Consider the following 12,795-nt stretch of genomic DNA (forward strand, 5'->3'; position numbering starts at 1 on the left):
AGGCTATTAACTTTGTAAACAAAAGTGACATGTGACTGAGTACTATATGGTTAAAGGGATTTGTAGATGGTGAAACCAAGAACCCAAGTCCATTACTGAGTGGATATGAGCTTCCTTCAAGAAGTTTTTGCAACCTCCGCCTCCCGGGTTCAAGCGATTCTCCTGCTTCAGCCTCTTGAGTAGCTGGGACTACAGGCATGTGTCACCATGCCTGGCTAATTTTTTTTTTTTGTATTTTTAGTAGAAATGAGGTTTCACCGTGTTAGCCAGGATGGTCTCCATCTCCTGACTTTGTGATCCACCTGCCTCAGTCTCCCAAAGTGCTGGGATTACAGGCGTGAGCCAATGGGCCTGGCCCTAAGAAGTTCTAAAGATAAAAGTCATGGCCAGGCATGGTGGCTCAAGCCTGTAATCCCAGCGCTTTGGGAGGCTGAGGCAGGAGGAGCACCTGAGGCCAGGAGTTTGAGAACAGCCTGGCCAACATGGTGAAACCCCATCTCTACTAAAAATACAAAAAATTAGCCAGGCTTGGTGGCAGATGCCTGCAATTCCAGCTACTTGGGAGGCTGAGGCAGGAGAATCGCTTGAACCCAGGAGGCGGAGGCTGCAGTGAGCCAAGATCGCGCCACTGCACTCCAGCCTAGGTGACACAGAGCGACTTCATTTCAGAAAAAAAACAAATAAATAAAAGTCATGCATCTCTGTTTTTGTAAGCAAGTTAATGTGTTATTTGGACAACCAGGTAGGCATGCTTTATCAAATTTGTAGGTGACACTAAGTGATGAGGGACAGGGCAGGAAACCTGGCTATCTAGGAGTTAAAGAGAACTCTACTTGGAGGTTTTGGGGGAAGCAAATTCAAGAGGAACTGATAGTACAAGGTGATGACAAAACCAAAGAAACACTAATAGTTTTAGTCTCTATTAGTAAATAGTACACTGACATCCAAAACGGGAACAGTCTTGTCACTATGTGCCATCCAGACCACACCTTTGGGATTGTACTTGTTCCTAAATAATATCTAAAGTAGAACACTGATAAACAAAAATGTGTACGTAGTAATGGGGTCACGACAGTCAAAACATCTGAGATACATTCAGCTTACTGAGGAGCTTGAAGAAAATGTGCCTAAAGACGGTCACAGATTCCCTCTGTGCTGTTCCAGGGGCAGAACAAAGACCAGTGAGTGTGAGCTACAGAGCTTCACTAAAACGGGGCTTCTTGGCAATAGGTTGGGTGCCCCATAAAGTAGTGACTATCACTTTACCAGAAGGGTTTTGGAACAGAGAATGACTATGTCAAGATATTACAGAAAAGGCATCTGCACAGAGAGGGAAGTGAGGGCTGGACTAGATAACTTCCAGTGTCTCCTTCGATTATTAGATTCCATGCTTAGATAATTATGTTGTCTCTGTGTGTTGAAACTGGGAAGAAATAGCTGTTCTAATGAACAATTATTAGTGATAATCACTGAATTATCTGCCCTGGTAGCTTAGAGCAAGGGTCAAGGATGCACTGCATTGCTATAGGTCATAAATCGCTAGTCAATCAAATGATTTTTTCTACTAGTTAAGCATCTGGCTAAATACTGGGGAGTATTCAAATAAAAAGAAATGTTTAGTGTTGGGGGGAAGGCAGTTTACTGTCTTGTGGCAGAAATAAACATATTAGAAGACAATTTCAATGAAGAATTACACAAAAAAATGCCATCGGAAGTGAGACAGGGCTCATGGATGAATCTGAAAATCTTTCAGTTAAAAAAAATCACCTTAGTCTGTTTCAGTCTTGGTTCAAACTATTTCGGAGAGTGTTAGTTCAATGGGAACAGCCCTGCCTTTAGCCGACTGGAAACTATGGGTATTCTGGAGAATTTTTTTCACATTTCCTAGAGTATGTAGTAACCTAAGAGGAGTTGGTGGGTGTGATCTACTCCTTCTCCTTTCCCTGCTTGAAAAAATAAAAAAACGCCTTTCCGTGGTTGAGGGAAAAATAGGGGGGCTGGCCAAGAAAAGAAAGGGCTGTCAAAGCAACTACACTGAGCTGCTCGCTGTCCAGCTGGCCCTCTAACAGACCACGTCCAAATTCCAGACTGGAAAACAAACTAGCTCATGATATTCGAATGGAAAATTCACAGGGAAGATCCAGATTCAGCCCTGGTAGGAATACTTCACCCAGAAAATAAATTCAAGCCAGCACTACAAGGGATAACAAACCAAGTTTGGGATGAGAGTCTACTCTGTGAGATAAAGCTGATTGTTGAGGAAGGGAAGAGAGAAAAGTACAGAAAGAAGGACCAAGATGGAAGAGAGAGGGACCGTAAACCATTATAACCCCCCAACGTCATGGGGCAGGGGGAGGTGGGGGGAATCCCTAAAGGCAGAGCTAATCCACACCCTATTGGTAAGTTTTCAATATTAATAAAATCTTTTCTTTCCTTCTATATGTTCCCTTCCTACTGAATAAAGGGGAGCAGCATATCTAAGTGTAAACAAGAGTAAAGATCTCTGGTTTTCGAGTTAGATTCATCAGGCTTAAATCTAGGTCTGACAACAGAACAAAAATTCCAGGCAAGAAGTAATTTCACCCCTTTCAGTTGCCATTTCCATAACAGTGACAAGAGATGATCGTACTTCCCTAAAGGAGTCATAGTGACAGGAATAATTTATACATAGAGTAAACAGAACTCTGGTTTCCACCACATAGCAGGTGTGTGATATATGTATGTGTCTAATGAAGTTAAGGCTTCATTAACATTTAATGTATGATTCAGTAAGTACCCAGATGACAGTACCTTAAAGATGGGCACAGGCAGGGCCAGTCCCATTTTATGACCCATATGTAAATTTGTCTATAATTTTTGTGTACTGAGCTATTAGCTTTTTAGAATACAAACTTTTTAAAAGGTGTTATCTAGTCATTTGGTTTTAAAACGACATATATGCCAACAAACTGCTATTGGGGAAGGGCAGGAAAACACACTGCTGACATCCTGTGGGCTCTGTTATGTCATCCTAATCATAATTCTATCTTGTAATTTGTCCATTATTAAAGAGTATACAAAGTGATTTTAAAAGACAGTAGTATCTTGGCTAGGTGTGGTTGCTCATGCCTGTAATCCCAGAACTTTGGGAGGACGAGGAGGATGGATCATGAGGTCAGGAGATTGAGACCATCCTGGCTAACATAGGGAAACCCCGTCTCTACTAAAAATACAAAAACATTAGCTGGGTGTGGTGGTGGGCACCTGTAGTCCCAGCTACTTGGGAGGCTAAGGCAAGAGAATGGTGTGAACCCGGGAGGCGGAGCTTGCAGTGGGCCGAGACCGTGCCACTGCACTCCAGCCTGGGGAACAGAAGAAGAAAAAAAAAAAACCTGTCTCCAAAAAAAAAAAAAAAAAACACAAACAAAAACAAAAAAACTCTGTTATTTATTTATTTATTTGAGACGGAGTCTCGCTCTGTCGCCCAGGCTGGATCTTGGCTAACTGCAACCTCCGCCTCCTGGGTTCAAGTGATTCTTCTGCCTCAGCCTCCTGAGTAGCTGGGGCTACAGGCGCGTGCCACCACACCCGGCTAATTTTTGTATTTTTAGTAGAGACAGGGGTTTCACCATATTGGCCAGGCTGGTCTCGAACTCCTGATCTTATGATCTGCCCGCCTCAGCCTCCCCAAGTTTTGGGATTACAGGCATGAGCCACCTCGCCCAGCCAAAAGACAGTATCTTATTTGGTCTAATGCTATTGCTCTCCTGAGGAAGTGTTTATGAAGTAAAATAGAGAAACCTGCAAAACAAAGTACCTGGGATTCACAAAAACACTATGCCTAAAATCAAAATCTCAGGTCTGAAGCTCAGTGGCATAATTCTGATCTGCAACTTTGTTAAATTGAGATTTTAAAATAATTACTTTAAAAAGACTAAATCACTTATGCTCGGGGTTAGCGTGTACAGTAGGTCTACAGAATTCAAAATTGTGTCCTGGGGAAAATGTCCAGGGGTTCAAAAATCATTTCTCTAAATATAGAAATTAAACTATGATGTGTGGAGATCTTTCCTTCCTATGAATATTCAAACTGTGAGCAACCTCATTTAACCTTTACTTGGCAGAAAGTTTCACTCTTGGGTGGTTGTAATTATACTTTTAGAAAAAGCCCCAAACAGTTTAAGGAACCAAAACACAGTAGTAAGTGGTACACATTTAAGTAGAAGGTTCTAGGAGGCTACATGGGGGAAGTGTCAGCTAAATCTGTGAACGGGGCCAATCTTGTAAAACTTGGACCCTGAACACGACTATGGCAAATATCCTTAACTACTCTCAAAAAATGAGACAAAAATAGAGAAAAACACTTTTCATATTTGTTTTCAATTATTGCCTTTGTAGTAAAGTCAGAGAGTTGAGAATCAATAGGAAACTGCTCTGGAGTTAGAGGATTCAAAACAATTTGTTTTTAAATTTAACACTACTGGAGGGTATCTACACGTAAACTATTTCTAAAAGACCTGCAAATGAAGACTAGGTAATTTTTAAAGCTGGGCAGTAAAAATTGGGAAGGCAAACAGAGGCTTGTTGGGTAAAACAGACTTAAAAAACTCAGAATGCAAATTACTAGTATTCACTTAGCAGCCATAGGAACAGGCACAGGGATTACTCATCATGTCATCCCTACTACACCCTCAAAATGAGACAAGCTACTAATACTTTACAGATGGGAGGGAGACAATGTAGCACACAGACATTAGGGAACATACTTTACGTCACACAGAGTTAGAGGCTGGACCTGGTTTAAAAGTTGGGAAAAAAAAAAAAAAAAGTTTGATATCTAGGCCACACCCCACTCAACTAAATCAGAGTATCTGGAGGTAGGACCCAGGCATGTGTATATTTTTAAAGCTTGCTCAGCCAGATAATTCCAATGTGCAGTCAAAATTGAGAACCTCAGGTATCGTTCTTAATAGGAGATTTATACTTTTGCCAGATTAAAAAACCTATGTCATATGTATATGCACAGCACAGATGCCTTCACAAATGAATGAATCATAAAGGCACCTATGATGTCCGTTACCAGCAAAATAAAATCCAGGTAATTACATGTGCTCATCTTCAACTGTAAGACAAAATGCCTACAAAGCCAAATCACATATATCCCTTCCTCTGATGTACTGTATAATATGCTAAGGAAGGGCAGATCTCCAAATAAAACGATCTGTTAGAGTGGGTCTGCAGCTCCAGAAAATGAATGAGCTTACCTGGGCTCTGCTTGGAAGCCAAAAGAGATGCTGCATCAGGGCATGGCTCTATTGTACACCAGTTTTCTCGGTTTATCTGAAAGAAAAGGAAAACACTGTGTTTCAGTCACTGAAGTAATGTGAGATAATTTTATAGGTGCCAAAATTATGTCAACTGTACCAACATTCCTATCTTTTTATTTAATACAGGGTGAGCAAACTTATGTCAAGGGAAAAAAAAATTTTTTCACACTATAACCACAGCAATCTATACTCAAGGCTCTAAAGAGGTTGTCATTGTCAATAAAAATTAGGCATACAAAAGTAAAAGGAAAAGATACACAAAGATGAAGGCCATAGTGTAGGCCAAGGGTAAAATAAAAAAAGTTAACATATGAAATTGACTAAATATTAAAACACATATTTGGTGTGGCTGCCTCTAATCTCAACACTTTGGGAGGCTGAGGTGGATTGCTTGAGGCCAGGAGTTCAAGACAAGTCTGGCCAACATGGCGAAACCCCATCTCCACTAAAATACAAAAATTACCTACGCATGGTGGTGGTACATGCCTATTATAATCCCAGCTACTCAGGAGGCTGAGGCACAAGAATTGCTTAAACCCGGGAGGCAGATGTTGCAGTGAGAGTCGCATCACTGCACTCCACCCTGGGTGACAGAGCAAGACGCCGTCTCAAAAAAAAAAAAAGGCTCAGCGGGGTAGCTGAAGTAATAAATAGCAGGACTGGTACTGGAATGCCAAGTCTGCATTATTCTAAAAAGCAAAAACTTCCCCCCTCCTCATAAATTAAAAAAAAATTTAAATATAGCCTTTATACCTCCCAACCATCTTAACATTACAATTCTCTACTTTGATTAAATTTTAAAATTTTAAAATTACCATTGAAGATTTCAATACTCCTCTCTTAGTTTATTGATAAAACAAATAGAAACAAAATCAGCAAGATAGAGAAAACCTGAAAAACCTCAACCAATTTGACCTAACACAATATAGAACACTCCATCCAATAACAGCATAAGACACATTCTTCTCAAGTACACTTGGAATGTTCATAGTCTATCACATAAAACAAACCTCAAATAAAACAAACATTCTGTAGCACAAAACAAGTCTCAAATACAAGAAAATTAAAATAAAAAGTATGCTTGGTGATCAAAACAGTATTAAATCAGAAATCCAAAACAAAAGATTGGAAAAAACACAAATATTTGAAAAAAATTTAAAAAACTTCTAAATAGGCTGGGTGCGGTAATTCACGCCTGTAATCCCAGCACTTTGGGAGGCCGAGACAGGTGGATCACAAGGTCAGGATACCGAGACCATCCTGGCTAACATGGTGAAATCCAGTCTCTACTAAAAATATATATAAAAAATCAGCTGTGCATGGTGGCGGGCGCCTGTAGTCCCAGCTATTCAGGAGGCTGAGGCAGGAGAATGGCATGAACCCGGGAGGCAGAGCTTGCAGTGAGTGGAGATTACGCCACTGCACTCCAGTCTGGGCGACAGAGATAAAAAAATAAAGAACAAATAAATAAACAAACACTTCTAAATAACCCAATGAATCAAAGTATATTAAGAAAAATAAGAAAATATTCTGAATTGAATACAAATTAAAACACCACATATAAAAATTTGTGGATAGAACTAAAGCAGTGCTAACAGCAATATTTATAACACTACATGCCTATATTAGAACACACGGTTTCAAATCAGTGATCTAAACTTCTACCTTACGAAACTAGAAAAAGAGGAGTAAATTAACCCAAAGCAAGCAGGATAAAGAAAATAAAGAACAGAAATCAATGAAATAGAAAACAGAAGAACAACAAAATCAATGAAACCAAAAGCTGGTTCCTTAAAAGGGTCAATAATATCAATACAACTCTGGCGAGGCTAATGAAAAAAGAAAAGCTACAAATGACAGAAATCAGGAATTACAGAGCGACACCATTACAGATCCTATAGATATTGAAAAAATAAAGAAATATTATGAACATTACTGTAATAAATTCATCAAGTTGGATGAAATAGTAGCATTCCATGACACTATACAAACTATCAAAATTCACTCAAGAAAACACAGATAATCTAAATAGCCTTATTCTATTAAAGCAATTGAATCCATAGTTTAAAACTTTATTACAAGGAAAACTTCAGGCCTAGATGACTTCAGTGGTGAATGCCACCAAACATTTAAGAGAGAAATGTCAACTCTACACAAGCTCTTACAGAAAACACAAGAAAAGTACTTACAATGCAGCTCATTTTATGAGCCTAGCATTACTCTGAAATCAAAACCAGAGAGATATAAGAATACTACAGATCAATATTCCTTAGGAATATAGATGCAAAAAACCTTAACAAAATTTTAGGTTAATGGAATCCAGCAAAATCCCAGGAATGTAAGGTTGGTTTAGCACTTGAAAAATCAGTTTATTAACAGACCAAAAAACTCATGAACTAATGATCATCATTAGATCGAAAGAATCTGGGGCCGGGAGCGGTAGCTCAAGCCTGTAATCCCAGCACTTTGGGAGGCCAAGGCAGGCGGATCACTTCAGGTCAGGAGTTCAAGATTAGCCTGGCCAACATGGTGAAACCACGTCTCTACTAAAAATACAAAAATTAGCCAGGTGTGGTGGTGGGTCTCTGTAATCCCAGCTACTAGGGAGCCTGAGGCATGAGAATCACTGGAACCCAGGAGGCAGAGGTTGCAGTGAGCTGTGATTGTGCCACTGAACACCAGTCTGGGCAACAAAGCAAGAATCTGTCTCAAAGGAAAAAAAAAAAAAAAAAAGTCAGCAAAATTCAACATCTATTCATGATAAAAACTCTCAGAACACTAGGAAGAGAAAGGAAATTACTCAAACTGACAAAGGCATCTGTAAAAAACCTATGGTTAACATTATATTTATTGGTGAAAGACTAAATGCTTTCATTCTGAGATCAGTAACCGAACATATCCATTCTCATCACTTTTTTTTTTTTTTTTTTTTGAGGCAGAGTCTCGCTCTGTCGCCCAGGCTGGAGTGCAGTGGCCGGATCTCGGCTCACTGCAAGCTCCACCTCCCGGGTTTACGCCATTCTCCTGCCTCAGCCTCCCGAGTAGCTGGGACTACAGGCGCCCGCCACCTCGCCCGGCTAGTTTTTTTGTATTTTTTTAGTAGAGACGGGGTTTCACCTTGTTCGCCAGGATGGTCTCGATCTCCTGACCTCGTGATCCGCCCGTCTCGGCCTCCCAAAGTGCTGGGATTACAGGCTTGAGCCACCGCGCCCGGCCTCTCATCACTTTTATTCAACAATATTCTGGAGGTCCTAGCCAGTGCAGTAAAGCAGAAAAAGAAAGAAAACGCATACCATTGGAAAGGAAGAAGTCAAACTTGGTTTATTGACAAATGGCGTGACTGCCTATGTAGAAAATGCTAAGGAATCTATAAAAATACTGGAATAAATAATGTATGAATAAAAGCAAGGTTGCCAGACACAAAGCAACATTAAAAAAAAGCAATGCTAGATCTTTATACTAGCAAAGAGCAATTAGAAATTAAAATTAAAAGTAAAAGCAATACCATTTACAAAAGCCTCAATAAATACAAAATAATTAGGGATAATTTTAAGAAAATATGAGTAAGACTCATACTCTGAAACCTTTATAAAACACTACTGAGAAAAAATTAAAGCAGACTTAAATAAATACAGACATACCATGTTAACAGATCAGAAGACTCAATACAGTTGTTAATTGTCCTCAAATTGATCACTACATGATTTCAAGACTTACTATAAAAGCTGCACTAACCAAACCTGCGTGATATTAAAAGGCAGACATATAAATCAATGTCAGAGAAGAGAGAATCCACAAACAGATCTTCACAGATATGGCCCACTGATTTTGACAAAGATGCCAAGATATTTTAATGAGGAAAAAATAGTCTTATGAACAAATGATGCTATAACAACTGGATACAAATATGTAAACAAACAAATAAAACTCCCCAAGATCTAAAATCTTACCCCAAACCTTACCACCTATAAAAATGAACTCAGAATAGATTATATATCTAAATGTTCAACCTAAAACTAAAAAACTCCTAAAGAAGATGGAGTGAAACACTTTTATGGGACCTTGAGTTACACAAAGATTTCTTAAATACTACATTTTTTAAAACATGAAAAAAAAAAAATCTTTGTCAACCTTAAAAACTTTTACTCCTCAAAAGTCATTGTTAGGAAAACAAAAAGGCAAACTAAAAACTGAAGGAAAATATTTATAAAACAATTATCTGCTAAGAACGCCTACCCAGAATATTTAAAAATAAAACAAAACAAACTCTTACAATGCAATAACAAAGCAACATGATTTTTTAAATGGGTAAAAGATTTGAATAAACATTTCATTTAAAAAGATACACAAAAGGCAGATAAGAAAAAAAAAAAGATACCCAATTTCGTTAATTCACAGGAAAATGTAAATTAAAATCCCAAGGACATACCAACAGGCATCCATTACAACAGTCAAAATTTGAGACTGATAATACCAAATGTTGGCAAAGATGTGGAGCAACCAGAACACAGAACTGCTGCTGAAAGAATGCAAAATAGTATTGCCATTTTGGGAAAGCGGTTTAGCAGTTTTTTATAATGTCAAACATATACTTACATACAACATAGCATCCCATTCATTTACCAAAGAAGAATCAAAACCTACTGTCACACAAAGACTTGCACTGGAATTTTTAAAGCACTTTAATTCATGAGAGCTCCAAATTAGAAACAGTCCAGATTGCCATCAAATGGTAAATGGAGAAGCAAATTGTAATATATCCATACAATGCTATAGACTCACAGTAAGAAGAAATGAACTGCTGATACAAACAACATGGATGAATCTCAAGAGTATTATGGTAAGTTAAAAAAAAAAAAAAAGCCAGACTCAAAAGACTACTTATTGTATGGTTCTGTCTATGCAATATTTAGAAAAGGCAAACCCAGAGTAGCAAGAAAACATTAGTGATCAGCAGGGACTGAAGGAGAGGACTGACTACAGGGAGACAGAACAGAACTTCTGAACTGACAGAAATGTTCCTATTATGATGCGGTAGTGATTACACAATTTAAATATTTGTCAAAGCTCACCAAACTATAAACTTATATTGGTTAATTTTGTTGTATGGAAATTTATACCAGAATAAAGCTGAAAACAAATACATTCTCAAAAACAGAAGCATAAAATATAAAATTAATTTTAGTTTTCACAATTCCCAAGCACCTTAACATTATAACCCTTTAATCATTAAAACTGACATACTCAGATGCAATTCTAAATAATATGAGCAGAAATATCTAAACAAACTACCAAGTAGTTGTGAATATTTGTATGCTCAAAGACAGAAGCCTTGCTTTTATTCAATAATCTCTAAAATATATTTCTGATCACTTCAGTGAGAAGATATTAAACTCTTCTGCTGCTAAAGATCAACAGTTTTACTGTATACGCTAAGTGGCAGAAGGCAGAAGGCAGAAAGCTAGAGGACATTTTGTCAAATTATAACTGTTTGACAACAAAACAAATGAATTAAACTGCTTGCAAAAAACCAGGCAAACTAGAACCACATGAAACAAAACACTTTATCATTTGCTCTGTTCAGCTATTTTACTATTGTACTATTACAGAGAGGAAAAACAGCAGGAACCAGGGGCCATCACGGTTTCAGTTTCTGGTGTGTTACAAAATGATGCCAAAAATTTAAAAGTACTCCTGAATGGAACTGAATCTTCAGCAGGTGCCCTGGGATTACACATATTAAAAAATATCCTTTCTGAAATGTACTTTAAGGTGTGCACAATAAGGAAGTAACCACAAATTCTGTAACTTTACCAACACCCTATCCACATCTTTCAAAGAATTGAAACAACACATTTTCTTTAAAAAAAAAAAAAAAAAGTCAGAGAATTTTCTCTTAATTTCAAACTGCATTTCATTTGAAATGAGCCAAATTTTACTTATTGTGAATAAGTTTATCTGCTAATAGAACCACTGTACTGCAATACAAAACTACACTTTTAAGCTGGAAGGGAAAAAATTACTCCCCACCCCCCCCCACCATTATTCCTGTAATAAGAAGAGGCTGCATGAAGACAGCAACAAGTTTAGATAGTTAACAGAAATAAAAGAGCTCAGATGATCCTTTAGTGACAAGTAAAGAATCTGCAAATGAACGACTATGAATTACCATATTACTGTCTCCTACCATGACCTTCAACAAGTTTTTTGGCCAACATTTTAGAAAACCCTATTAAAATTCTATTTCTGCTGGGTGCGGTGGCTCATGCTTGTAATCCCAGCACTTTAGGATGCTGAGGCAGGGGGATCACAAGGTCAGGAGTTCAAGACTATCCTGGCCAACATAGTGAAACCGTCTCTACTAAAAAAATACAAAAATTATCTGGGTGAGGTGGCATGTCCCTGTAATCCCAGCTACTTGGGAGGCTGAGACAGGAGAATCGCTTGAACCAGGGAGTCAGAGGCTGCAGTGAGCCTAGATCGGGCCACAGCACTCCGGCCTGGCAACAGAGCAAGACTCTGTTTCAAAAAAAAATTATATTTCTTAGAATAGTTTTCATTACCTTCTCAATACCACATGTCATTCCATTGCCAATGAGTAAAGTGAACATTATTTGCCTTGAATATGCAAGCGACTAAGACTCTCTATACTTCTCCTGTCATTTTAGGCACATGTGTTACATAAAGTGAGTTTCACATTTTACAAAATTATATACAATAAACACATACTACTAGAACAAAACTAAAGTTAAATATCTTTAAGTAAATATACTCATTTCTGAGTAACAGTGATGAGAACATACTCACGTTGGGAAACAATTCTCCATGTCCCTCTTGCATTTCTGCAGGTCTTGTCAGCAAAAGCCCTGATGGCCCTTTTATTCTAGACTATCTTTTCAAGACTGTTTGCGTATCAAATATCCTTAAAAGATAAAAATATTGATTCCTTCCAAAGCAAAGGGCAGGTTTGTTTATGTCCAGTATAATAAAGATAATGTCTCAGTCAAGGGCAAAGGTCACACAGGCTTACTGTCCACTGTATAAAAATTCAGGTTTCTTCAGGTTTAGATTTCTCTGCTGTGACACAGCATCAACCTGGACCCCTTCGTGTTGCCTGCATGGGGCTTAGGAAGCAAGGAGAACCAACAAGAAGGTGATGCTGATGCTGCTGGCTATGCAATGAGTAACACATTTATCTGTCTCTGACCCTAGAATCCCATTACTTCAGCCAGCACCCATGAAACTGTGTCAGGATGTAAGTTAACTTGCCAGCTTGTAAGTACAGTAAAATCTCAGATCCACCACATTCTTAACAATTAGTATATACTATATAGTATTAAAAATTTTACACACAGTTGCAGCCAAAAATCTCTTGACATGTTACACTTCTGTGGTGTGATCTCCTAATCTATTTTCAATTGGGTGGATATGTCTGAATGACCACAAAGAGACAACTTATATTCCTTTTAACTTTCCTGAAGTTTCCCAA

General features: G+C 38.2%; 1 protein-coding gene across 15 annotated transcripts in view; it reads right to left on the minus strand.

Moving 5' to 3' along the window:
* AKAP13 (A-kinase anchoring protein 13) overlaps positions 1–12,795 on the minus strand; it is a 364,057-nt gene that overhangs the window by 102,237 nt on the left and 249,025 nt on the right. For all 15 annotated transcript variants that reach the window (XM_033189117.1, XM_033189119.1, XM_033189118.1 and 12 more), the window contains one exon: positions 5,244–5,319. In XM_033189117.1, the coding sequence (XP_033045008.1) occupies positions 5,244–5,319 (76 nt within the window). The remainder of the gene's footprint in view (positions 1–5,243; positions 5,320–12,795) is intronic.

This window comes from Trachypithecus francoisi, unplaced genomic scaffold (genome assembly GCF_009764315.1).
Source record: "Trachypithecus francoisi isolate TF-2019V2 unplaced genomic scaffold, Tfra_2.0 Lachesis_group3, whole genome shotgun sequence".
In the NCBI taxonomy this organism is placed as follows: domain Eukaryota; kingdom Metazoa; phylum Chordata; class Mammalia; order Primates; family Cercopithecidae; genus Trachypithecus; species Trachypithecus francoisi.